The sequence below is a fragment of the Callorhinchus milii genome, unplaced genomic scaffold (genome assembly GCF_018977255.1).
Source record: "Callorhinchus milii isolate IMCB2004 unplaced genomic scaffold, IMCB_Cmil_1.0 Scaffold5, whole genome shotgun sequence".
NCBI lineage: Eukaryota > Metazoa > Chordata > Chondrichthyes > Chimaeriformes > Callorhinchidae > Callorhinchus > Callorhinchus milii.
Window position 1 is genome coordinate 6,202,387 of NW_024704746.1, and position 27,997 is coordinate 6,230,383.

The window sequence follows — 27,997 nt, forward strand, 5'->3', positions numbered from 1 at the left end:
CACATTCTGTCATCCTTCAATTTTGACACCATCAGTTATCACCTTTGTAAAGCGATCTCACTAAAATCTGTTCTCTCCATGAGCGGGCCAATAATGGGTTGGGGAAAATGGAGGCTGTACCCCCAAAAGGATAAAATTGCTCCTTTGAAGTTGGCAGTACATACTTTTTTTTAAAAAAAAACATGCCTAGTGATTTTGAAGCTAAAATTTCACTGAGATTCAAATTCAGGTTATAAACTGCTTGAGCTTTAATCGCACATTTCGACGTCATTTAACCTCTTGAGATTTCCACCTTGAAATCACTCCTGGCTATTTACCATTCAATGTTATAATCTTTATTTCACTTACAAAGGCACAAGCATTTGACTGTTCAAATTGTGAAATAAAATAGCCGCCAGAACGGCTACTGAGCAGCATAGCATGGCTGTGGTGGGTGGTATGGGGGAAACAGCAGGTGGAACAGAGGGTTTCAGTCGTGAGTCTGCCTCCAATTCAACTGGAATGTGTTCAAATCAGCACTGGTATGAAACCAACCCTTGAGGTGGGTCTGGTTTACTTTGGCACAAACTCAGCATAGCAAATTGGCTGATTTTTCATTGCTGGGTGTCCACACCGATTTCGGATTTCTTCCAACCTCTGACAGTGTAAACGTAGTCTTAAGAGTTTGTGCATTCAAGAGGTGCCCATGCGTAGGTCAATGCATGAAACTGTTTCACTGGGTACTATTTTATTTATAGTTGTTCCTTCCTCCATTGGAATCAGGGATTTTTTTCCCCATGTTAATGGTGCATTTCAGTTTCTGAACACTAATTAATTCTCTTTTAAAAATAGTTCTGATCTTAAATTAGGTTCACAAATTAGTTTCTCATCAGACACTGGGCTCTTTCAAAAATGGTTGAAACATTTGACAGTTTGTTAGGTTTTAACCCAACTTCATCAGTGACTTTCTCCTGTCAGTAGCTGATTTCTGTTTACAAGCTGTCATTGGGAACTTCTCTGGGGATTTAGTCTTCAAAATGCAACTTTTGAGCCAGGACTAGTTCACAAAATAAAATTTGTTGAATTCAATTGTGATTAAATATCAATGAAATCAGTTGCATATTTCATTGCTTAGTAATCATGTTGAAACTGACGTCTTCTGAGGTGAACAATATAAGTTGCAACAGCTTCTCTTTTCTCTACAAGTATGCTTTTAAACCTGACTGTATAAATCTGGATAAAACACCTGCTTGTTCATCCCAGTTTATTGTAGATACCCTTTCAGTGTTTTGACAGTTTGATAAAGTGTCTAATTCCAAAATTGCATTACATTACAGTTTCTCCAAGTGACAACAACTAGAATGCACTTTCAACGTTTCTGTTCCATCCCTTTCCTTGTAATTTGCAATCAAGTTCACTTGGCTCTTACCAGTATGCATTTTCATGGATTCCAGAAGAGTTTGTGGGACTTCCATAGATCCAAACAGAATGTTCAAGACTGTAACAACAACAACTTGGATTTATATAGCACCCTCCACGCCGGACGACGTCTCAGAGCGCTTCACAGTAACGGATCCTAGGATCGAGCCGGGGGAGGAAGGTGACCAAAGGCGCAGTCGAAAAGAAAGGTCTTCAGCAGAGACCTGAAAATAGGAAGGGAGGGAGCGAGGCGAAGGGAGTGAGGAATAATGAGTAATACTTTAATGTGTTGGCAGAAATATAAGAGAAGTGCTTTGACCCTTCAATTTCTTTCCTGAAGATCTGCAACTTATCTCGGGGAAACTGGTTGTTATAATGAGTTTCCTTTTTCTGTGGAACGAAAAATAAGCCTCTATTTAACTGTTAGTCTTACTTCCAAATGAGTATAACTCATCATAACAAAATTGTCCATAATTGGTGGAAATTAGAAGTTGATTGTGGCAGAATATGATTTACATTTTTCTCTTTAATCCGTTACCTTGGTAAATGACCTGTTGTAGTTTTATATGTCTGCTTTGAGCAAATGACAACAACCACAAAATTACATTTGTAAAGCGCCTTTCACATCGGGAGTATGTCCCAAGGAGCTGAACAGTTTTAGATCGGGACCTGAGTGTGAGTGGGCAGGGTTGGGATGAAGGAGGGCAGAGAGGCAGGAGGGCGGCTGAAGGCACGGACAAAAAGGAGGGTCTTGAAGGAGACAAGGGAGGGAACAAGGCGAAGGGATTGTGGGATGGAGTTCCAAAGGGTGGGAGCAGAGAGGCTGAAACCAATCAGAGGTGCACAGCAATTGGCTTAAATATTATTTCATATATATATATATATATGCACGCATACATTATTCTGTGTATAGTGTTGCATTTTAGGAATTGAATACCTGCATAATAATAATAAATAATAATAATAATCCTTGCATTTGATGTAGTGCTTTATATATAGCCTTGTGCATTCTTCCATACCCCCCCCCCCCACCCCCCCACCCCCCAATTGCAATTATGTGGAGTCCTGTAGCTCAGTGGTTAGATCACTTGCCTCACAAGCAAGAGACCTGGGTTCGATTCCCGGCCTGATAATAATCCCTCAAGAAAACAATAAAATTGTTTACTTCAATCCACAACTGTTTGTGCGACACTGCTGTGCGCAATTGGCTGCTGCGTTTCGCCCAGAAATATACAATCAATTCACTTTACAGTATATTCTGGGAAGTACTTTTGAGACGTCTAGAAGACGTGATAAGGCACTATATCAAATGCAAGGATTATTACTATTATTATCAGGTCTTAGAAACGTCTCAAAGAGCTTCACAGAATGTACTTTAAAGTGAATTGACTATATTTTGTGGGCGAAACGTAACAGTCAATTATTATTATTATTTTTGAAGGAATTATTACCCCTGGAAAAGCGCTCCACCAATCTACTAACAACTGGTCTCTACTTACTACTAAGTGAACAGAGGCGTGTGGAGTAAGGAAACTTGCCCAACGTTTCGCCCTGTCGGGAATCAAACCCAAGTCTCTCGTTAGCGAGGCGAGTGCTCTAACCACTGAGCTACAGGACTCCACATAGATCTATCAATTAGCAATATCTTGTAAAATTGGTTAATTGACTGTTTTTATATAGCTGGGGAGCAAAATAAACTTGAATTCATAGCACATTAAATGACTGGAATAGGCAACCAAGAAGAACAGTAGAGACCAGGTCGCTGGACTTGAGAAACGTTGATGCTGTAGTTGGTAAGACTGTAGGATGGGTATTCTCACAGGATGAAATGGGTTAAAGTGCCTTTGTCAGCTGAATCTCTATTATTTTAATGTTGCTTTATCAAAAGGTTACTAGGTGTGCACCCAACACAAACCCAACATGTCAGAAGAAACATAGAAAGATTGGCAGCAAAGTACATCTGCTTTGTCAAGTGCTGTTATTAAGTTATTGACTTACTGTCAGTCATGTTTTTAATTTTGCTTAATTCATTCAAAACTGTAAATCCTACAGCAAGTGCCATTTGGAAGGATGTTGTTCTCTTTTTAAATGAAAGTATGCCACCCAAAGGCTGTAAACGTGCACTGAAGTAATATGTTTTCTTTTAAAAATAACTTTACTGAAGGGTTTTGTGTAGATGTACTGATCCTCCACCTCCCAGTATCATTGGATGGCACCTAATGTCTCATCAGAATGCACATTTATCTGAATGGTGATCCTGTGTCTGAGTTCAATGCAAAAAGGCTTAGAGTCTGAGAAGCTTCCCTAAGATGATTCGGTTTTGTTGATCTTGCTGCAGGCATCTAGTATTTTCTAATTTTCTCTCTTCCCACCAGAAGAAACCTATCAAGATTAACTTGATCAATTCAGTAAATAGGAAGAACATTGTTATTTTTAAAAAGTATAATTTGTGCTACATTATTATTTCTTCTACAAGCCTTGCAAGGCTAGATAAAGTATGTAATGGGTGGCTTAGATGAACAAAATTTGTTGTCAGTCTTTGTTTCATTAAAATGACAAAATTAAAAAATAATGCAGGTTATCAGAGACATTGAATAATTAAATTACAGATGCTTGAAGGTAATATGTTTGAATTTGTTCAAACCGATGAACTGGGTATTTATTCTTCAGTACAGTAGTCATAATTGGCTTCTAACCATCACAATTTATTTTATATACATGCAGCTTAACACTTGTAAAGTCGAGCCCTGTTATTAGTTGTTAAAGTGAAAAGTTTATTTGATAGTAACGATGTGGAACTACACTCTGGCAGATAGGAAACTATATTAGAAAATTATTATGTGGGAAATGATAATTTCTCGGCTGTACAAACAGGCATATTTAATAGTTTCAGAAACAAGTAGAACTGGCAGTTCTCCCATTGCCTGGAATCATTTTTGCTTAAAACTATTCCAAAATGACTTTTCAATACCAGTTCAATTATTCGAGTTAGTAATATGCTTATTTTTTCTTGGTTTTCAAAATGTTGTTTGCCTCTGCTTTTAATAATTTAATATCTACATACATTGAACAAATTAATTTAAATTTGAGTGGAAATATATCCACTATTATGAAGAAAAGTTCTTGTAAGTTTTGTATGCTGTTTCTCTTATCATAGTTAACGTTTTGTGTCATTTATACATTTTCTCCCCAGTTTTCCTCTGGTACCATCCTCTGCCATAGACACATCAGTTCTTGCATCTCTTGGTGGTAATAATGACCTATGCACAATGTTAGCACCATTGCTACTGTATGGTGAACCATTAGGAGGCTCGACTGAGCCTGGGCATGATGCTTTCACAGAAGGTATCGCTGAATGTAGGAGATACTGTGGGTTACTATGTGACACAGCATGTTTTAGTTTCAGTGTACTGCATCACCATTCTATCAAACTGCTTAAACTGTCTTTAATCATTTTCATTATTTTCAAATCCGTCTTTTTTGGCTTTCCATATAAAGTATCAATTATAGCTCGGGCTCATTGATGTTCTCTTTATTCTGCATTGTGATTCATCTCTGAAGAGCGCCTGAAACAACCTTTAGAATGTAGTTCGCCAAGAAAGTGATTTGCACCACTAAATGCAGATGGTGCAAATCACTTTGGTCTCCAACAAAGATATGCACACTTTAAAGTTTTACTAGAAATATTTAGCACATTAAAAAATTTACCAGTGCTCAGGGTCAGTAAGTAGAGCCCTATTAAAGCACTATTAAAGTTAAATAAGTACAGAACTTGCAGCCACTGGAGAATGGAGTTTTGGAGCGGGAAATATAAATACTATTTTCCACTCCTAATAGCTTTTCTATTTTCTTTCCAGCAGTATATATGACACATGAGGCATCAATTCTGAGTTTTGTCTACACAGATTCATTTATGGTGTGCAGTATGTGTTGATAGAAACTTCCTTTCTCAATCACAACGTTCATGTAAATCTATCTTATGTGATGGGATGTAAACAGGAATGTTCCGTCTCCTGGCAAATGGACCTCCAGGTACCCGACATGACAACATACTGCCTCCCTAATAAAGGGAGTGGGTAATTTTTTAGTAATCGGACACAGTTTTCTAAGTGCACTTCCCTAGTGTGTCAGGATTGAAAACATTTGTGATTGATAAAATGAGCAAAACTTTCAGCAATGTATTTTTCTATCAAATTGGCCAGATTATTTGATCGCCATGATGAAAATCTTCTGCCGTAACGATGAAAAAAGTGGAGAAGCTATAAGAAATAGCTGTGATAATTTGAACTATTTCACACTTTCTGTATTAACTTAAAATGTATTTGACTGGAGAAAAACAAAGGAATCAATGTATAGGATTCATTGCTGAGGTTGACTTTTACATTTAGGTAGTTTGGGATTCATTCTAGATTTGTTATAACTAGTATACAAGCAGAATATTAAATACAGTAGAATTTTTTGGGTGGGTTTGCGATAAGTTGAGAAAGAGAAACCGACCAGAGACTTTCCTATACCACGCCAGGACCAAATCTCTAACAAACTGGGAATTATAAGATTTCTTGTTCAAAGAACTTTATTTCATATGAAATGCTTCTTATTAGACCACTTTTACATTCTGGTTTTGCCAATAGCAATTAGTTGTCGACAATTGTATCCTTCTTCCTTTCCTCTCAGTTCCACCTTCATGGTTCAGCCCTTTCCTGGTTTCATTCTTGTCTGTTCTAGTATGTCTCATCGGTTTCTCATGCCCCCACAATGACTGACGTGCAGTGTTCCCAAGCGTTCTATCCTCGGTCCTCTCCTCTTTAATATCTACATGCTTCCGCTCAGCGATGTTATTCGCAGACATGGGGTTAACTTCCACATGCATCTACATGACACCATTTCTCCTCCTTCACCCCCCATTCTGGGACAGCTGCTGTTCCGACCAACTGCCTGTCTGACATCAAGTCTGCATGAAAGCTAACTTTCTCCAGTTGAATGTCGACACGACAGAGACTCTCTGCTTGGCTCCCGTCAGCTCCTCCTCACCTCAGGCACTGACAGCATCAATCTGCATCAATGCACACTCTCCCTCATGGAGCTAGTACAGAAACTCTTGTTGACTCTCAACTGTCCTTTAAACTCCACATCCATATCCTGACTCATTCAGTTTTCCTCCACCTCCGCAATGTCGCTTGCCAATGCCATTGCCTCTCCCCTCGAGCCGCCGAGACCCTGTTGCAACTCTCTGCTTGCCAGACTCCTAACACTTCCCTCTATAAGGTACAGACCATTCAGATCTCTGCAGCTCGTGCCCTCTCCTACATTAGGCTCCACAAACCTATCATCCCATCCTACCTGGCTTCACTGGCTCCAGAGGATTGAATTCAAGGTCCTCATCCTCACTTTTAAATCCCTCCATGGTCTTGCCCCACCCTACCTCTGTGACTTTTTTAAAGCCTTACCCAAACCTGCCTTCTCCTTCCTCTTGGCACCCCCCCTCCCCGCCTGCTTCAGCAACAGCAGTCCAGCTTTTAGCTTTTCTGCCAATACTCTCTGGAACTCTGCCATGGAGTCCCTTTGCCTTTCCCCTTTCCTTGCTTCCATCACGGTCTATCTCAAGATCTTACTCACCTTCATTCATGCCCCCCCCCAGTTTGAATGCAAACCCTTGACAATTCAGTACCTTGGAACTGGCTCCCGATATGAAACATGCTATATAAATGCAATTTATTGTTGTTGTGTGAACTAAAAGGTTGAGCCGTTTGCCTACCTGTGGTGTAAGTCAGTGACTGAAAATGGACCCCAGGACACTAATAAAGATAGTCTTTACTTGTTCCCCAAAGATTTCTCCTTAGAAAAGGATTTTTTATCAATTTCAGTTCGAAGTGAAACTTTCTATTTCCTTCACACTCCAAAGGATTATGTTGAAAATCTTTAAACATTACATGAATGGGGCAATTTTTATTTTGATAAATCTTTGTTCTAATCTGATGTTGTCTTTGATTTGTGATTCATTCCCTTTAACCTTGAGGGGGAGTTTTTTTTAGGGTTAAATACTTCAGTTTTGGTAATGCTTTTTTTCCCCTCGATTTTGTTTTCCAGGAATTTATCTGTCTGATTTGACATACATTGACTCAGCGTACCCGTCAACACACAGTATCATTGAGAGTGAACAAAGAACAAACCTAATAAACAATATATTAAGAATAATTTCAGATCTTCAGCAATCTTGTGAATATGGTGAGTTACTTAGTACCTGCCTCCAGTCATAGGCTTCTATTCCAAATTCAGAGAACACTTTCATTTTTCCTTCATTGATTTCCTTTAGATATCCCTTTGCTACCACACGTCCAGAAATATCTGAACTCAGTGAGGTATATTGAAGAACTTCAGAAGTTTGTAGAAGATGACAATTACAAGTAAGTTTTTATTGCTGTGATGTTTTCTTCCTAACAAATTCCTCCTACAATTCTGATGCTGCGAGCATGAACCATTTCTGGCGTTATGTTTTATTTTTTAAAAATTATCAGAATTGTTTTCCATATATAATCCGACTCCCACTTAAATTGCATCTGGAAAGTCCCATTGCTTGTCCACTGATGAATGCACACAAGATTTTTAATTTTGCCTTGGAGTGACTTGCATCCAGGGAATTCCTTGCAGTCTGCTCGGTTCTTCCTGTGTGAGGTAATTTTGTGAATACAAATAACACATAACTCACATCAAAAGTGGTCACATATGGTTTGAGGTTTCTTAGCAGTATAACCTGGCTACATTTTCAGTGAGTGCTCAATTTGTTTTCTAGGTATTTTCCTTTGCCACGTCAACCTGTGCACATTGTGTTCTCATTGACTAATTTTGTTCAAGCCCGGGCAGTTAGTCATACATTTTCCTGGAGGGAAATACTTGTTTCCTGGTAAAAGTTAGAAGTGATTTCATATCACTGTTTTAAAATTCTATAGTGTTAACCATGTTTTGCATGTTTCTGATATCACTACCAATAAATGGTAAACGTAATGTCCTTGGCAGGCAGAACTTCAAGCATTTTTTTAAAATCAATTAAAAGCAATACTTTAAATGAAATAGACTATCTCACATTTGGTAATCCACAGTAACTGTGCATTGGTAGAAGTCAACTGCTTTAACACATGAAGTCCAACTGGCAGATCTTTACTTAACTAACTTTCTTCATCATGATAAGTGGAAAATCAAGAACCTAAAAGTTAATGGAAATTCTGACAGCATTGCCAATAGTAAATATTTTGCTGTTCCAACAAGTGAAGAAATTAGCCTTAAAGTGTCAGTAAAGTTCTTTTTGCAGCTGTGATACCAGGTTCTGCTGTCAGACAGAATACATTAAATTATGAGTGGATTGTATATTTCAAACTTGATTTTGATTGTTCAATTTTTTTACTTCAACAACCACTCCTACTTCACTCAATATACCCTTATTCTGCAGACTCTCATTAAAAATTGAGCCAGGCACCAGCACACCACAGTCCACTGCCTCGAGGGAAGACCTGGCAGGTATGTGAATTTTTATTGTCGTTAATAAAAGCATAGTTGATTCTCTGCATTTTCAGACTTTGCCAGCTTGCGGTTCACAATTTGCCATTCTGTACTGTCTAATATTTGCAGCTTGTCAAATGTAGTTAACGTAACAAATCCAGTTTGTAAATGTTGCATTCTACAATTCATAGTTGCTGGTTGCTCAGAAAATGTGTGGCAGTAGTGCCTCATGTTTTTCTAGTTCAGCAAGTTTCAATTTTGTAAACCAAGAAAAGGATTTTGCACCACCAAAAATGAATGTGTTTTTAAAATAGCAAGTTGTGAGATATGCTAGGACATAGGGAATGCCTATCTCTGCTGTGGATTGGATTAATTTCTATGCATTCTGAATAAAGAAGAACCACTATGAAGTACAAAGGTTTACAATAAACAACAACTTGGATTTATATAGCGCACTCCACGTCCGACGGCGTCTCAGAGCGCTTCACAGTAACGGATCCCGGGGCTGAGCCAGGGGGAGGGGGAGGAAGGTGACCAAAGGCGCAGTCGAAAAGAAAGGTCTTCGGCCGAGACCTGAAAATAGGAAGAGAGGGAGTGGGCGAGGCAAAAGGAGTGAAGAAGGGAGTTCCAGAGCCTCGGTGCGTAGCGTCTTAAAGCATGGCTGCCGAGGGTAGAGTGGAGGACTCGGGGGACAAGGAGGATAATAATCCCTCCAAAAAACCAAAAACAATAATAAAATATATAAACAATATATATAATATATATATAATATAATATAATAAACAATAATAAAAGTGTCCCTGTTGGTGGGACATTGCTGTGTGCAATTGGCTGCCGCGTTCGCCCACAAATTTACAGTCAATTCACTTTACAGTGTGTTCTGTGAAGCGCTTTGGGACGTCCTCCCGACGTGAAAAGCGCTATATCAAATGCAAGGATTATTATATTATTATTATTATTATTATTACCCATGTGTTTAGTTTTAATGGCCAAGAATGGGAGAAAAAGGAGACAGGGATATTGTGGACAATTAGAATATTGCCCTTTCACCTCTGAGATCTGGCCTTGAACCCAGACAGGAATGTTCAGAGTGGCTTCTCTGCCAGCTGTAAGGTTCCCAAGTTCAATGGGTTCAGGGAGTGTCATCAAGGTGGGATCCTTCATAAATCCACATTGTTACAACTGGTTACAATTGAACACTAAATTGGTAATCTGATGAGAAAATAGTTGATGTAGAAAAAGTTTACAACAGTAGAGTAGGGAAAATCCTCAAGAGATGATATTGAAGAATATTGTTTTGTTGCAACTATTGTAATATCCATTTAATCATGTCCGGATTTTTCACCAAACGAAATGAGGGATTCCTTTCATTTGGTTATACTGTATATTAAGAAAAGTGTTGTGGGAACTGTATGTGTACTGGAGTGTAAAAATGAGGTGTTTCGCTCACTTGGAAATAGTTCAGTGTGTGTCTCCAATAATAAGCCTCATTACACATTGGATCCCCACAGCTAGCAAAAATAGTAACCCTCATGCCATTCCTGTGCCTCATAGTCTTTCTTTCATCTCTCGTACACTATCCCCCTGCCCCTTACAGCGCATTTGTGAAATGATTTGCAGCTATTAAAAAGAGCTCTAACTGCATTCCGCAACTGTAGAGCTATATGACTTGCCATAAAGCAAACATCTGAATAAAACGCATGTGAACATATACTAGACTGATTAGAAGTTACTTAGCCTCTGCCTCAGTTCAAGTCCTAAACGATCTGGCCCCGTTTCTGGAGGACTTAATGGTAACTTCTCTTTTCACAAATGCCACATTCCTTCCCAGGAAGTAAGGTTGTGTGTGTGCAGGGAGCACACTTTATGCTCCAGGTCGAAGAAGAGCAGTGCTCTATCTTATGCAATATTGGCGTTTCCAGCTCTAGTAGTACAGTACTTGCCTCCAGCTACCACCAATAAAATGTCTTGATCCTGAAGTGTACAACATTATTGTACTAAAACATACAACTAAGGAGAAGATTTATTGTATGTTATACCACTATGGCAATAATTACAAGATTCTGAAATATATATTCTATGAAAAACAAATTGCCCCAAAGTTTTCAATTTTGTAAAAATTGTACTGATGTATTTCTAATAACTCTGAATTTAAAACTCTGGCCCTTTTAGTGTGAGACTGTGTCTCTTATCTATTGAGTTTTACATACATGTGGTAATGCCATTTGAATGATTATACAATCATCTCTGCAGCCATTCATGCGGGATGGGATTTTTAAAATTTTGTGTTACAACTTGGTTTAAAATGGAAAAGGTCTGAGAATAAGATTGCAGTGATCGCATAATAGGAGCTTGCTTGACTTGGATTTTTCATAAACAGGTCCTGATGCATCAGCATCCCCACAGAGCAGTCGGAAAATCATGGCAGCTGAGGCAGCCTTGATGCAAGTACCACCAACTCCACCTTCCTCCAGACACCTGTTAACACATGGACACAGGAAGTCTCACAGTCTGGGATACAAGTCAGTAATTTAACATCAGCTCTAAATCATGTTAAAGCATGCATGACCTAAAAAATGCATCCAGATTCCTGAAGAAATGCCTGATTTACTTGTGGAGTAGAGACTATTCAAAACAATTAGGATTGTCCCCCCTTTAGATAAGCAAACAATGCAGATAATTGGGCATTATAAAAAAGTACAAATTGGCTATTGTGCTAACTAAAAAAAATTCCATCTGAATTATACTGACATTGTTGTTCCACTCTGGTCCAACTCACTTTTTATGACTTTGTTTCTCTTTTGCTGTCTTTTTCTCTCCCTTATTTTTCGTTCTTTTGAGTCTCACTCTCATTCCCTGAGTGTATCTAACATTTTATTTCTTAAAGAGCAATGTGTCTATCACAAATTCTGCCACCCATAATTTTAAAACCCAACCTGTATAATTAGACGTGCCTGTTTGCAATTTTAATTGACAAAAATCAGTATTTGTCAGATTTTTAAATTTCCTAAAAATAAACGAAAATTAATTCCTTTTGTTAAACATTTTTATCTTTTTGAAAACTGTATAATTTCTGCTGGTATTTTGCAGGCCCTGGATTTGCATGCATAGGCAGGAGGTTGGTAATAACACATAGCCAGGATCAAAATGTCCTTAGAAACCTTGCACACAACCTCTCACATGAGCACAGCTGTATTATTGCAAGTATCTCGCAGGCCCTATGTGCAACTTCCAATTCAGAGGCCATTGTGGACAAATGGGCATATAGATTGATAGTATGCAAATAAATGGTGCTTTACTGTTCTAAGATAATATTAAATAGAAGGAAATTCATAATATTTTTAAATTAATTTTTTCCTTTGCGTTAATTTTTAAGACACATATAGGAAATGAGAGTTTAGTTTATATTTATTCCACAGTTTTATACACAAAATGAATACTGTAGAATTTAAAAGTGCAACGTTTCCCAATGGAAGACCTCGGCACCTGCTGGATGACAGTGTAATGGAAAACTACGCCCCCTCACGAGTCCAGGCAGAAAGCTCCACCATCTCCAGTGGAATATCATTAGGTACGTGAATCTGAAGACAAACCTCTAGCTTTTCACATCAAGAAAGGTTGCCTTGTTTTGAGGTAAAATCAAACCTGAAAACCATAGTCCAGTTCAATAAACATGTTGATTACTTGGAGATGACCAGATCCATAATCTTATGTAACTGATGATGGCTTTCAAGTTGAGCACTTTTCAAGTTCTGCCAAGAATCACTAAAAAAAAAGTTTTGTAACATTTTTCCGTCATACAAACCAGTTAATTAGGAATAATTGAAAAGTGATGAAGACTGAATTCAAATATTAGCTTGCAGTTATTAATATCAGGTTATACTCATTTTTAAAATTAATTTGCAATATAATATGATTAATTCCTTTTGTGCACATCTGGCTAATTTTCACCTCTATGAGTCAAAATCTACACAGCCATTACTTATTGATCCAAACTGTTTGCTGCAGTGATTTTATTTTAGACCAGCCGTTTAGATCGTTTAGAGGTTTTTCTGTAGCTGACTGAGTAATTTTGTTAAACACAAAACAGAACATTTAAAATAATGAAGATTTCCAAACTACCAATTTGATTAGTATTTTTGCACAAAGTGCTAGGCAATTTTACTTCTTTAAAAACTGTTTTTAAAGCAGCAATGCCTCACAACTGTAATCTAGTTCAGAATGAAACGGATCCATCTTTCTGAGGGCCTTGAAAGACTCATATTTTCAGTGTGTTTTGACTGTAGCTTAATATTCTCAACTGTTCAGTGATCAAGGTAAAAACAGACTACAAATTCAAAATGTGCTAATTAAAAAAAAACGTAGTTGGTAGGATACTGGGAACTGTTTAGTCGAATGCACATGGAAAGTTTTTTATGCTTTAGCCAAGAAGGCATAGGAATTGGTGGGATAGATTAAATAACAATGATAGTACAAATAACCAGTCTTCACCTACAAATGACAGTCACTACATTATTGATTTCCAATTTATTTATAAATTGTATGTTTTAATATTTGAATTCAGTTTTAATTAATTGAATTCACTAATAAAACTAGTAAAGGCTGTTGGGTGTGATTATCAATCATTCACTGAAATTATTCTGTCACTATGAAACGTGTTAGAAAGACGAATCACATTATTGAAGTGCATCTGACTGTAATTGACTGCAAGGCCACATTTGTAAGATATTGTTCAGTTATAGGCAAAAATGGCAAATACTCTAAATGCCTCAAAGGAATGATAGTCACATTGCTGTTGCATCCAAGACTCTGCTCCATATTGAAAGTTTTATTAAAGTCTACAACCAGTTTTATTATGGACCATCAATGAGCACAGAAAAATTCCATTGCATTAGTTTAAGTTGAATCCACTAAAATGAATCCAAAGAGATGAAAGTATGTTAACTCACTCAGCCAGTTCATAATAACAATCTGACTTCAGTGCCTTCAACTTAGAAGAAAGTGTTGAAGTGTTTTATAAAGTGCGGTTGTCATATCTTTCAGGTATAGATTTGTTCTTGTTACATTATTAGTGTGAAGTTTCACTGCAAGAAAAAGTAAAAATGTAAGTTTTAAATGGTAATAATTTACTATTGATAGAAAAGACCCAAGATTGTAACAATCCAATGTAATTTCTTGTTTCAGGCAGCAGCGAGGGTTCAGAACTTAGTGAAGAGGTCTCGTGGCCAGCATTTGAAAGGTAAGAATCTTAATGGAAATGAAGGTATCTTTTTTTCTAATAACCCAGCAGTAACCATCTGCCTCTGGATTATTTTATGCGCAGAAATTGGCTATAAAGGCAAATTACTTCCCTGACATAGGCTTATGCTCAAGGCAGTGTTCTAGCAGTGGAAAATGATTCTCCTCTTTTTCTGTTATATAATTATCGTGTGAACTGAATTAACATCAAGTTTACTGAATGTATCATCAATTTATGGTTCATGTCACGATTTTAGGTTGTGTTGTACACCTCTGCTTCTTATGCAGGGCAAAGGTTGAATCGTTTGCCAGTTTACACTCTGGATTTAGTTTAGTTGCAGCCGAACACATCAGTTTCAGCAATTTTTCTGAGCTCCAGCTCATCCAAAATTCGGCCTCTCACGTCCTTACTTGCACTAAACTTTGCTTGCCCATCACTCTTTTCCTTGCTGGGCTTCACTGTCTCCCAGGAGATCGATTTCAAAATACTCACTTTCATCCATAAATCCCAACATGCCCTCACCCTTTCCTACCTCTGTGATCTGTTCCAGCCTCACGTTCCTGCCTGCCTCCTATGCTTGGCTACTCTGACCTGCTGCTCCCTCTACCTTCCACTCTGTCCCCAGCTTCCCTTCTATTTTTCCCACATTTTCCACCACTGCTTCTACCAATGCCCCTACCCTACACTTCCTTGCTCCTATTTCTCCCTTCTCCTTCTCAATCATCATCATCAATATGAAGCCCACCATCTGCTGCCTTGATGCACACCCCACCCAGCTGCTGACTACCCAATTGCTCTGCTTCTACTGGCCAACATTGTTAACCTGTTCCTCTCCTCCGTAACTGTCCCGCTCACTCTCAAGACATGTTGTCATCACTCCCATTGTCAAAAAAAACACGCCTTGTTCCTTCTAGTTTTGCAAACTACCAGCTAAAGTCAAACTTGCCCTTCATCTCTAAATTCCTGGAACGTGTTGTTGCCAGCCAGTTTCGCTCACATATCTCCCTCCACTCTCCACTCGAGCCCCTCAAGTCCAGTTTCTGACCTGCTTACACACTGAGACAGCTGCGAAAATCACAAATGAAGTCTTCTGCCGTGTCCAGAGCTCCGTCTGCCTCCTTGTCCTCCCGGACCTCTCTGCTGTTTTTGACAAGGTCATACCATCTTCCTCGATTGCCTCTCATCCCTAATCTACGTCACTGATTCAAATCCTGCTTGACCACCCCTAATCACTTCATCTATGCTAATGGTCACCCCATCGCCCTGGGCCTTGCCAAGGTCCACTGCTCCTTATTACAGAATGGATCAATTTTAAGATCCTCTCACTTACTTAAAAATCAGTTCACGCCCTGACACCTCCTTACCTCTCTGAGTTGCTTACATTTGATTTTTCTATCTGCCCCTTTTGCTCAGTGGGCTCCGGCCTTCTGCAGATCCTTCGTGCCCTCCTCTCTCCATCAGCAGAGGTGCCTCTGCATCCTGAAATTCTGGGAACTCTCTGCCTGAAATTCTCTGACTTGCCTCCTCCTTTCTCTTCAACTGTGCCTTTCAGCGCTTTGGAACAACGACAAATTACATTTGTATAGCGCCTTTCATGTCAGGAGGACATCCATTATATAAGTGCAATTTGTTGTGGTTATGCCTATCATCACATCACTTTCCCTCTCCCTAGCTCAGTGTCAAACTCTGGCACTGTTAAGCACTCCAAGACACTACCCTGCATGAAGGGTACTATGTAAGCTTATTGTTGTTGTTGTTATTATGCAGCTTGTTGTTGCTGTTGGATAGCATAGTCATTGCTTTTTAGAGTATACCCTGTAAAGGGCTCTGAGACATCCTCCCGACATAAAAGGTGCTATATCAAATGCAAGAGATTATTTTTAACTGTGCAACTAGCAACAGCATTCCTTACCATCAACGTCAAAACTTAACTGCATTTTCCATTTCTCCCACTGAGTAAGATTTTTTTATATGGCACTTACTGGGACCAAAGATTGGGCAGGAAGCTATCGCAACATTTTTGATAAAGAGATGTTCTTTTTGAGTTTCTCTCAAACCTTCCAGAATAGAAATTCTTGGGATTAAGTTGTTACAAAATAGCTGTGGTTGCATAATTTATAAATTTGGCCCCTAATTTTACTCTCAATTGAGGAAAAAATCCAAACAGTGGGGATGTGGCCTTTACTGACATAATATGTAAACATTCTTGATTTGTTGGACAATAGAATATTTGTCTCATTTTTAAAGTATGAAAAATTGAGAGAAAAGTTTGAACTTTGCCCAAATATGTATCTTGTGATTTTTGAAACTTACAATAAAATTCTGCAGGAACCGCTTCTATTATTCTCTTGGTACAGTACAAAGAGTTGGCCGGAATGGCTACAGAGGCCACATGAAGGCCAACAGGTAATCGTCTGTTTTTAAAGGAATTGGTGCATTCCAACCCTTCTATCTGAGGTGTATGATCAGGTGAAGGTATTAACAGAGCCTGATTTATCTGGTGTGTTTACTCTTATTCTCTTACTCTTTCATTCCAATCAACTTACTAATATGGTGAAGGGTATTTTTTGTTTGCAGTGATTTTCCTTTTAGGAACTCTGATTTATATATTCTGTGTGATTTCATCGTCTTGAATGTCTTTGCCTTGGAGTCAGACTTTGATTGTTCCTTGTGCTGAAAATACAGTAGTGTAATGAAACACGGAAGTTTAATATAGTGAAACCCTGTTACAAGTAACTCTGTCAGGATGAAACTCATAGTGTCCTGCGAAAGCTTTCAAAATTTTCAACAAAACCAGACCTGGTACACTGAAATTTTGCATCGGCAAACAACATTTTATTCTAAAAGGCTTCCCTGTTCTGTTCATATAGTTAGGCTGAAATGTTAAGTGATTTTTCAAATAATTGTTTGGTCTTTGGAAAGATTTCTTTTTGATCAAGAAAGAAATTCATGTTTTCCAAATAATCAAGTTCTCAAGCAATTGTATTCTATAGTAACCGTGGTTCACCTTTCTCCAGCTAAATTCCTTCTAGGAAAAAGTCGAAACAATTCCTGAAATATCATCACCACATAAAAATAAGTACAACGTGATTTGTGGGAAGTTTCATATGCCCCTGATTAATTTCTTTAAGAAAATTTGCAATTCCACACCTTTCATACAGTTCTCAAATTAATCAATTTCATTCATCACGGTACAATCAATGCAAAGTAAAACCTCTTAAGTTTCAAAAGTGTTCTTCTATTCTCTGTAACCAGACAACCACTGTACCTAGTCTGATATAATGAGGGCAGCAGTCAAAGCTGTACGATTCAATCAATTAACCATTAAACCACCCGATATTTTCCGTATTTAAAAATAAAGAAATGACTTTAACTTCAAATAGTAAACTGTGTAACAGTAACATTTTCAAGTAAATTAATCTTATGTTCTTCATTTGCATTCGTCAATTATAAATTACCCACAAACAAGGGAAGATTTAAAATTAAAATCTCTTAAAAGAAATTAAAACCTCCTAGTTTATTTTAGTTGTTATAAGTTCCTCATCTTGCATTTCTCTTTATTGCTAGTTCGGTGGAATCTGAGGAGGTGGCAGTGAATCTTTACCCAGGAACTGTTACAGTTCAAGGCGTTCTGAGAAGAAAGACCTTACTGAAAGAAGGCAAAAAGCCCACGGTAGGGCATGATTTTAATATACTATGTGTGTGTGTATATACAATAGAAACCTGGTTTGCGGTCACATTGGTAATCCAGCCACCTCACAATTGTGGGCACATTTTCACAGTCTCCTTCATTGTCAATGTTAAAAGATAGGCTTTCTGCTTCAGTAAACCGGGCACCCCAATATTCAGGACAACGGTCATTGATTGCAGCCACTACAGCACCTTCCTCCTCTTCAAACGCGGTACAAACACCCCCCTCCGCTACTAACCTGTACACAGTGCGCTAGGCCTCGGGCTTCTTGCGCTGTTTCCTCGATGGTGCTACTGTGGGCGGATTGGGTTCCAGTCGCAATGAGCGGCGCGGGGAATGTTGGGATCGTGAAAGCGGCGCGATGAGGAAATCAACTTTCTGGCTCTGCCTCGTCAACGTGCAACGTTTTCTCACAGTACCATCCTTATGGTCTCTTTGAGATCACAATTCAAAGGGAGTGTTGTACAATTTTCCTTTGAGTAGAGAAATGTATTCTCTGATTTATTCCATCTTGCTAATTATGTTTTTCAGCATTTTTCCAAATGCGTTTTGGTCTACTATCTTCTGTTTAGTGTTTTTTTCCAATATAGGGTCCAGTTGAGCGCTCCCTATTCTGACAATGTCCAGTGAATGGAATCTAGCCAGATATCTGATTGTAATCATTCTCAACAAAGCTCTCCTTGTAGAACTATGGAATTGAAACCATTTGGCAATTGTTATTAAAAATTATGAAGTAAGCCTATGGAGCTGCAGGAAGATGATCTGAATCCTCTCTGGGGATTTGTGAGATGGCTGTTTAGTGGTTTCAGACATTCTTAATAGGAGTCGATTAATGGAGATTTTACCAAATTAGGTGAAGATGTATCAATGTTTCAGCTGTTGTACATACATTTTGTCAGAAAGCAATTTTCAAGCAGCTCAGTTTAAAGGAATATCAGTCTACTATATAACATGAATTTTCAAAAAAAAACGGATATCAGCGGGAACGAGTAGAAATGAGAATTTGTATCTTGTTGTTGAAGCGCACTTTTGTTGCTGATCAAAATGATTGTATGGAAATTGTGTCTGTGTGGAAATTGGCAGGTTACCTGTCTCTAGTGGTTGTCTGTGACTAACCAAATGCAGATCAAGGAAAAGAAAAAACTGGGATCAAAAATAACTTTAAAAAAGTGGTTCCAATTGTAATTTACCCTTTTCCCCGTTGGTTAAAATTCTCATGTACATTTCAGATATATCTTGGATGAAAGTTAATATTATCTCATAGTTTGCCTTAATTTATTCCTTAGTAGCTAGAAACATTATATGTGCTGCACATTTTTCAGGCCCACGTAGCTTCCCAGTCAAGAACAGAAAGATGGCACCTATTAAAGACAGATATGGTGCATTGCAATACACTGGCAGATGGAGGAAATTATACCTTCTCACATCATGGCAACTCAACCCATTTTTTGCATCTCTTCTTTTACAGAAGGTTGGCAGGCACTCTTCCCGCCTGTGTCATCGCTCATGGTGATGTTGGTTGAGTGCATTTAAGTCTGTGATGTCTCGCCTTTTTTGGTTTCACCTTGCTCTCCATTTGGTGCTTGATTTAAAGCACAAACGTGACTGAGAACTCGCCATCTGAGGAGGTCTCAACAAAACTTAAAGAATTTGACCAGATTGGGTGTCTTAATCAGCAGAGTTTTTCCCAAACCTCCATTTTCTTGTTATAGCACAGTGCTTCAACACACTGTGTGAACGACGCAGTTTCGTGAAGCAGTAATTTCCAAGGCTTTCTGAGCACTGTTCATGTCAGAAAATAATTCAATATTTTTGTGTTTTCATTTTAGTATAACTTCAGATTCTATAAATTTGAAACAAATTTAAGGATAACATGGTAAGATTTTGAACACTGAGTCACTGCTTTACCTTCAAGAGAAATTGATTGTCCATAAATTGGATGAAACAATAGTTTCCCAATATTTTCATTTTTTGTGCAACATATAATCTTCTTTCAGGCCCATTATTACCACTGAAAGTAGTTTAAAGAAATTGCATTATTTTTCTAATACAGTGGCAGGAAAACTTCTGCATTATTTAAAGTGAAACAGTACTGCAAGCACAATGTTCCAAGTCACAGTTTGGTTCTTTGTGTGTCTAGGTGGCATCATGGACTAAGTACTGGGTGGCTTTATGTGGAACTAAGCTCTATTACTACTCAGCAAAGTCTCTGAAACCAACAGAAAGAAAACATGTAAGTACGAAACTCTGAAATGGTTATACTGGCTTTGCAAAATCCAATAAAATAATCTGCTTTACACACGTAATCAGTCTTTGTCAGCTACAGTAGATATTCCTAACAAAGTATTTTGTAATGTACCTTTGGGGAGAACATCTACATATCACATTAAATGAATGCACCATAACAGACATTGTTGATCTTGTTATGAATGTTGCTAAGTAATGTCAAACATCATAACAATGATAAATTTGTTAATATTGGAATGAATTGCTGTTTCAGATGCACAATAATAAGTCTGTAATAACAGATTGTTTGGACCATTTTCTTATCTTATGACATTTTTCCTCTACATTTCTTTATGATTGTCCTCCTTGGAGTGGGGGGTGGGGGGGAGTGGAGACTTCTTGGAACCGAGCTGGCTCCAAGCTGACATGCTTTGGCAACAGATTGTCAGAATTGAGACAAACCTCTGTGGCTTTCTCAGCAGTCTAGTTCCTCAGTAGCATTCTGGGACCAGAAACCTGGCTCATCGGTAGGATCTGGAAGTGGAGAGATGTCCCTGGGAGCAGGGATTCCTATTACTCAGCTCTTGTTAACCCTGCAAGCCAAAACCCAAATGGGTAGGGTGGTCCTATGACAAGCAGCAGGAAAGCTTACCAGACAAAGTCTGAATGGCAAGCTCGATTAACCAGCGATTTTAGCTGGTTAGACTCCAGCAGTTACCTGAACACATACACTGGGGTCCCCAAGCCTTGCTCATGCAAACTTGCACCTAATGCTCTCCAGAAATGGATAAGCATTCCCCCAGGGAGTGAGTGTGTATTCCATTCCAAACACAGAAACATTTCCAGTTATAGTTGCCATAAATATGTGGAACTCTGACTGGTTTGATACCCTTAAGCACAGTGATTTTGCACAACCATGATGTGGTACAAATGTGGATTAGTACATTAGTTTCCCCACATGTTGAGTTTGCGATCTTAGCTTGGTTGTTGAGCCAAGCTCTCTTTAGACAATGCAAATGACAGAAAGTCAGAGGCACAATTGCTACCAACCACCTTGGGCAACTCTTTCAAGCTTGCTTCAAATGACTTCAAATGTTTCAGCCAACGGCTAGAGAGCTCCTCAATCAAGAGGAACATTTCAGCAGTGCAGAAATGTAAATTTATCAAGTATTACTTTTCTTTATCACATTTGCTGTCTGAATGAGGTATGTAGTTTTCATGCAAATTGAATTAAATTTCACATTAGAGCTGCGCAAGAATTCCATAGAGCAGTGAGAAACATTAAGTCAGTCTCATTGAGTTGAAAATGAGCAACTCTGTTTGTTGTTGGATCGTGATTTTAGTGAAAGTCTCTCTGAATAACACTGCTCGGTTTTGTCTAAATCCCCAGGAGTCTTTAATGCTGATGAGTGTTGCTTACCGTGTATAACGTTCTGTTTTCCAGTTTAAGTCAAGTTTGAGTAAAAGTGTGTCTGTTGTGGGCTGGATGGTGATGATGGCTGATGATCCGGACCATCCAGATGTTTTCCAACTTACAGACTCTGAGCGGGGTGAGTAATGAATGGAAAAGGTGTAATTTCCTCCTCCTTACTATCAATTTCAATCTCCCCACATAGCTGACTCGACCAAGCCCTGGCAAAAATTTATGTGCTGTTTTGTGATTTATATTCTATATCTTTGTGGAAAATTAATTAGGCAGTACATTTTCCAACAAAAAATACACCTTTCAAATGAATATTGTTATGGTAGGATATAGTATCACTTTGACCTTTTCTTGTGTTAACTTTCAGGAAACTCTTACAAGTTCCAGGCTGGTGGTAGAGTAAATGCAATGCTCTGGTTTAAACATTTGAGTGCTGCCTGCCAAAGCAACAGACAACAGGTACATTTATAACTAAATGTCACTGGGATCTTCAGTAGGACATGACTAGCAGTATGGACTCTTAAAATAATGGTAAAATGTATTGAAAACAATATAGAATGCTTAAACTATTTAATACAGTATGCTGATTATACAAGCAAAAATCAAGGAGACTGTCTTGCTTTTTATTTCTGTTACGTACTGATGCCCTACTGTGATGTTAAACTTGTTACGACTACGATAACTGAATGAATACAATAACTTCAATAAAAATAAATTTGAATGGCAAAATGCAAGATTGTTCAGATTATAAGTTTCTAGCTTTTCGGCACTCTAAAATTTGTAATATGAGCTCAAGATTATATTATGTCATCCTTCATGAACGATTTTGCATTTCCCTCTCGGTGCTTATCATTATCTGTACTCATCAATTGTGCTGTGGCTTTTTAACACACTCCTCATCAAACCAACCATATCCCAGGTAATGAATAATCCAGTGTCAACTCACTTCAAAGAAAAATCTATACTTTCTGCTTTCCATTTGATATACATTCAATTTTATGATGGTTGCACACAAAATCTTATCTGCAAACATCTGAGGTAGTCTTGAATGAAGGTTGTCACATAGAAATGTAGTTTCTCTCCCCCCCCCACCCCCCACACACATAAATAATTACCATTTTTTATAATACTGGAACTGATGTGAGGTAAAGTACTACTCAAGGCGCAGGAATGTAGTAACTGGTCGTAGTGAAGTTGCTGCTAAGCATAAGTACTTTAGAAAAAGAGAAGTTTTTTTTTGGAGGGGGGTGGCTTGCATTTTCATTGTAATGTACTCCCACCATCTGTACAAAAATAAATATTACCCGAGCTTTAGGTAAGCGGGGTGTCCTTGGAACTGAACTGGCTCTAAGGTGACATGTTTGGCAACGGAATGTCAGAATCAAGCCAGCCCTCTGTGGTGGCCTCGGTAGTCCAGTTCCTGAGCCAGGCAGGTCCAGCTAGGACAACCCTACCCAGGCTGGCTGCCCTGTCACTGTTTGCACACATGTCTTGTATGCTACAAGCTTGACCTGCACTGGGACCTTACTGTCGTTGAAGAACATGACCAGTGTGCCCTTCACCCATTCTTAGCATGGTACTTCAGGACAGTAGTACTCCAAGGCACTGCTGGGGTCAGCACAGTCAGCCTGGCAGATTGGCAGAATCTGGAAGGGCAGACCAGTCACTGTGGGCAGGGAATCTTTCCACTCAGCTCTTGTTAACCTGCAAGCCAAAGCCCTAACAGGTCGGGTGGTCCCAGCTGGACAAGCAGTAGCAAAGCTTGCAAGATAGGGATATCAATTGCAAGCTATACAGTTCTAGCTGGTTAGATTCCAGCAGTACCTAACGCACAGTCTGGGATCCCCAAGCTTTGGATCTTGCCAACCTGTGCTTAATACTCTCCGGAATTAGGTAAGCTAGATGCGACCCTGCAATCTATCTGGGATTTTCATGTGTAGGCGGGATTCATGGAATTCTCAATTTGGTTTGGCTACTCTTAAGCATGGTGATGTGTATCTGCCTGTGTCAGACACCCGGCTGTCCCCACAAAATGAAATAACTTCCATTGTAACATCAACAAGTTTAGTTCAATTTCTAACTCTGTCTTCCTTGGGTTAGCCAGCATGAAAGCTACCAGTCTTCACTGCAATTTTTGTAAGAACTATTTTAATTGGCAGCTATGTAATGCAGCTGGCTAGAGCTGGCCTTTTTCCCTGAACCTCGGTTCAAATCAACGCAAGTTTAAAAAAAACTAATCTGATGAGTGTAGGAATACTCATCTGCTACTGTGCTTACCAGGGTTGAATGGCTTAGGCCATAAGATGTAGGAGCAGGAGTAGGCCATTCGGCTCCTCAAGCCTGCCCCGACATTTAATAGGATCATGGTTGATCTTCTAACCTCATTCCATTTACCCGCCCTATCTGCATATTCCTTAATCCCTCTATCCTTTAGAAATCTATCAACCTCAGTCTTGAATATGTTCAAGGACTGAGCATCCACGGCCTCTGGGGTAGAGAATTCCACAAATTCACTACCCTCTGAGTGAAGAAATGTTTCCTCAACTCAGTTTGAAAAGGCTGACCTTTAATCTTGAGACTATGACCCCCAGTTTTAGATTCTCTAAATAGGGAAACAGTCTCACGGCATCTACCCTGTCAAGACCCTTAAAAATCTTATAGGTTTGTATAAGATCACCTCTAATTCTTCTGTATTCTAGAGAATATAGGATATAGGCCTAGTTTACTCAACCTATCCTCATAGGTCAACACCCTCATCCCAGGAACCAACCTTGTGAATCTATCCCGCACCCCCTCTAAGGCGAGTATGTCCTTTCTTAAAACTGCACACCAAGGTCTTTTACAACTCGTAACCCTTTCACAACAAACGCCAACATGGCATTAGCCTTTCTAGTTGCTTGTTGTACCTGCATACTAACTTTTTGTGATTAATCCCTCTGAACACTAACACTACCTAGTCTCTCTCCCTCTAGAAAATAATCCGCTTTTCAAAACAGAATATGTTTTGAAAATATTTGCTGATACGAATCTGAAGAATTTTAAAGTTTGAAGTGTTGATTTTGCAGAAATGTTAATACTTTTGATATATACAGACCTTAAAGCCTTGAAGTGTAATGTGTATATTCCAAAGGTTCCTTTGCTACAGGTGTTGCATTTCCTAATAAGAGATTTGAGCCACAAAACAATATTACTGTGTTCTTCCCAGGATTGGAAATTGTGCATCATTTTTCAAGATTTTCATGACGTGCTGAGAGGAAATCAAAAAAGATTTGCCAAAAACTTGCATGAAGACTGTCCAATTTCTAGTCCTAGTCATTTGGTAAATTATATTGGACGGCATAGTGAGTTGCCAGGAGGGATGCCGAGTCGAATCAGTAAGACCGGGAAGCATGTTGTATTAAGAGCAAAAAATAAGAAATAGAGAAGCAAACCTGAAGGTTGTTTGCCCTGACTTTCCGCACTCAGCCTGAGGTTATTGCTGGCTCTCTTTCAAATAGCTAACTTTATCCCCAGTTGGAGTCAGTTTCACGCTTTTACAATTGATTTTCAAAGAGGTGAATTGGGTGTGGAAGTGAATATTAAATACTAACAAACTGATGTGTTGCTTCTGTACACTAAAGCAGACACCCATATTCCTACAGTCTCTTGACCCTTTTAATAATTTAATAATAATTTAATTATTTTGTTAATAAGCAAAAAATACCAAGTTTGAGTACCTAAAGATTTAGGTTCCATATTTCTGTGCACAAAGTATTTTAATTTCCTTCAAATGCACTCAACAAGTTTATTGAGGGTGTTTTGTAGTAAACCAGCAGAAATGTAGATTTTGCATATGATCATAGTTTCAACCAACATCAGAGATGGGTGTATTTGAGATCAAAGGCTTATACACCTTAAAAGGACTGTAATTAATCATCAATTCGATTCCAATTAATTCATAAGAAGCTTCTAAGATTTAAGGTTTGGTTGGATTCAGCATTCATTGAGTAAATATGTTTCATATTGGGTGAATGTTCCTTAGGCCAAGAAATATAAAAATTAGTGACTGGGTAGAATGAGTCTCGATTCGGGACTACATTGGGTAATGCACATTTCGAACTCCAGTAAAAGAAGGTTGAATAGACTGTAGACATACGTCTGTCTGTTTTAGTGTACAGAAACAGAGCATCATAAATATTGTTTATTCTAGACGTTCATAATATTTTAGGGTTTGTTTGTTTGAATTTGAAAGAAATATGTACCTACCCTTTGGCATTATTGACATAATATTAATAATCCTATATTGTTGGACAATTTACAGTCCCAATACTATAGGGAATGACATCTCCAAACACAATTCAGACAATTGCTTTTATGTTGAATTTTGTCTCTGCAGGTTCCTGCCAACTTAATGTCCTTTGAGTGACTGAAACATGGACCTACCTAATTGGAGGAATAACTTGGATGCAGGACTTGATAAGTGTGTGCAGGACCTAATTGAAGAATGCCAGTGTTTTGTTTATTCTGTGCCCAGAACAGAATCCAGGGACTTTTGTTGTCTTGGTATTAGAGCCTGAATTGGATCGCTAACCGCTGGGACTGTTTGGAAATCAGCGGTCATCCGAGAATAACCAAGTACATTTGAATCTCTGTGAATTGTGCATCTCAATTGCACTGCCTGACCTGTGGAACCACTGCCTTAAGCAAGAGAAGATTTGTTGCACCAAATAGTGTACATTGTATATCCAGTGATGCTGGGCTTTTGATACAGAGAATCCAGCTAAATTACAGTTATTATAGTTAATAGTTTGGGGAGGGCTTTCTTAGCTTTTTTTTCCATTTCTTTTGTTCAGCATTCATTTCTGTTAAACTGCTCTAGGCTAGTTAACCCATGTTGGGTGTGGAAACAGAATGAGCTGTCTGTGTAGTCATCAGTATTACCATGTAGAACAATTGCACATCCATAGGTTTTTAAATACCTAAATATTTTATTTTGTTGAGAAAGTGTTTTTTAACTGAACTGTTTTGTACCCAGTGTAATTTCCTTTTTTATTTTTTTTTCAATTTTTACAATGTGAACATTCTGTGAATTTTTCTGCTGCAGTCTTGGGTGGGGGGGGGGGGTTGGACTTTAACTGTGGTAACTTTGTACTTTGAACATTTAGACATACACCATTTGGTCATTGTATATTTTTTCACTCACACTAATATATGCAGCATGAGTTGACCCTCTCACATTCTGCTAACGTACATTTTGCATTCTGTCAAATAACTGTAGAACTACTACTGAATCTGATGGCAACTTTCTATTGCTTTTAGTGTGACTGATGTCTTTATCCCACAACTCTGAATGTAGTGTGGGTATGTGTGGATTTTGGTGTGCACGTGCACAGGCAATTTAAAAAAATCTTTAGGTACAGATTGGAGAGATCTTTCCTACTCAATAAATATCTTGCAAATGCAAGCAGATAATTTGACCATTTGCATGCTGTTTCTACCAAATGAATATTGATGGAGAGAGGTGTTTGTCAGTTACATGAAGCTTTCTGACAAACAGGTCATTAAGAAATTCTTGCATCTGAACACATGTGGGAGCCTAAAGTGGACTGTGTAAATGAGTGACAATTTTATCTTTCATGTCTCCTGTGTACTTTATTTACTTTATTTATTCTTCCACTGTCAAAACCAATCAATTCCGCTTGTCATCTCATCAAGTGGAAACAGGTTTGTTTTTGTCACCTCTGTTTGCAAATGTTTTGAAATGTATTAACCTGACCTTTTTCAACAGGTAATGTGTTTGAATGAATGTGGTTTCAAAGATTCAAAGGTATTTTTGAACCACTGCTGCAGCAATGTAAGTTAACATTTCAAGTATTTCAGTTGTTTCACATACTTAATAATAGTTTCAGATGACCATTTGGATGGTATCAAGAGATTCAATAACTACTTTGTGTGTATATATGTTGAGCAAATAATTTAATTTTGCTTTATGATATAGTGCATTGGATCAGGATTGCTCATGTGTGGTGAGCAGAGTACTTTAGATCATCCACTCCAGAGGCCTCAGCAAAGCATGGTAAAGTCATGACCAAACTCCTCTTTCTCACCATCACGTTGATTGGCTCAAAGTGACATTGCCAGTAGCAGGAGAGAAGGTCACTCACTATTCAGTGAGTAGAGATTAGCAAATGCAAGGATTTCAAATGCTTAACATAAGCTAAAATTTGCACTGTGCAAAGGTTAATGAGAGAGATATCAATGTAAAATATTTATTCCTTTGAAAGCGACTGTAAATAGGGAACAGTGCACATAGTAAAAGTTACCTTTTGATTTGTTTCAGTAATATTTATACATAAAAGATACAACAGCATGGTTCAGTAATAAAAGAAGCTGCAATATAGTCTCAAATTAGCCAAATTAGCTCTTAATTCTTTCCTAATTTTTCAAATTTAATGATTTACGGTTCTTTAGATACAAACTTGAGAGAACTTTCCTATAAAATATAATTTGTTCTATTTGCAGTCATTGTTGAAGGTTTGTTTGTCTA

General features: G+C 38.3%; 1 protein-coding gene across 6 annotated transcripts in view; it reads left to right on the forward strand.

The window, feature by feature from the left end:
• ralgps2 (Ral GEF with PH domain and SH3 binding motif 2) overlaps positions 1 to 26,952 on the forward strand; it is a 162,531-nt gene extending 135,579 nt beyond the window's left edge. For 4 of the 6 annotated variants that reach the window (XM_042334806.1, XM_042334808.1, XM_007902966.2 and 1 more), the window contains exons 10-21: positions 7,486 to 7,623; positions 7,712 to 7,802; positions 8,843 to 8,910; positions 11,273 to 11,414; positions 12,312 to 12,463; positions 14,077 to 14,131; positions 16,460 to 16,537; positions 17,699 to 17,804; positions 19,963 to 20,055; positions 21,493 to 21,598; positions 21,839 to 21,930; positions 25,847 to 26,952. In XM_042334806.1, the coding sequence (XP_042190740.1) occupies positions 7,486 to 7,623; positions 7,712 to 7,802; positions 8,843 to 8,910; positions 11,273 to 11,414; positions 12,312 to 12,463; positions 14,077 to 14,131; positions 16,460 to 16,537; positions 17,699 to 17,804; positions 19,963 to 20,055; positions 21,493 to 21,598; positions 21,839 to 21,930; positions 25,847 to 25,876 (1,151 nt within the window). In that variant the 3' untranslated portion in view covers positions 25,877 to 26,952. The remainder of the gene's footprint in view (positions 1 to 7,485; positions 7,624 to 7,711; positions 7,803 to 8,842; positions 8,911 to 11,272; positions 11,415 to 12,311; positions 12,464 to 14,076; positions 14,132 to 16,459; positions 16,538 to 17,698; positions 17,805 to 19,962; positions 20,056 to 21,492; positions 21,599 to 21,838; positions 21,931 to 25,846) is intronic. The other 2 variants (XM_007902967.2, XM_007902968.2) reach the window with 2 other exon arrangements.
• The last annotated feature ends 1,045 nt before the right edge of the window (positions 26,953 to 27,997 follow it).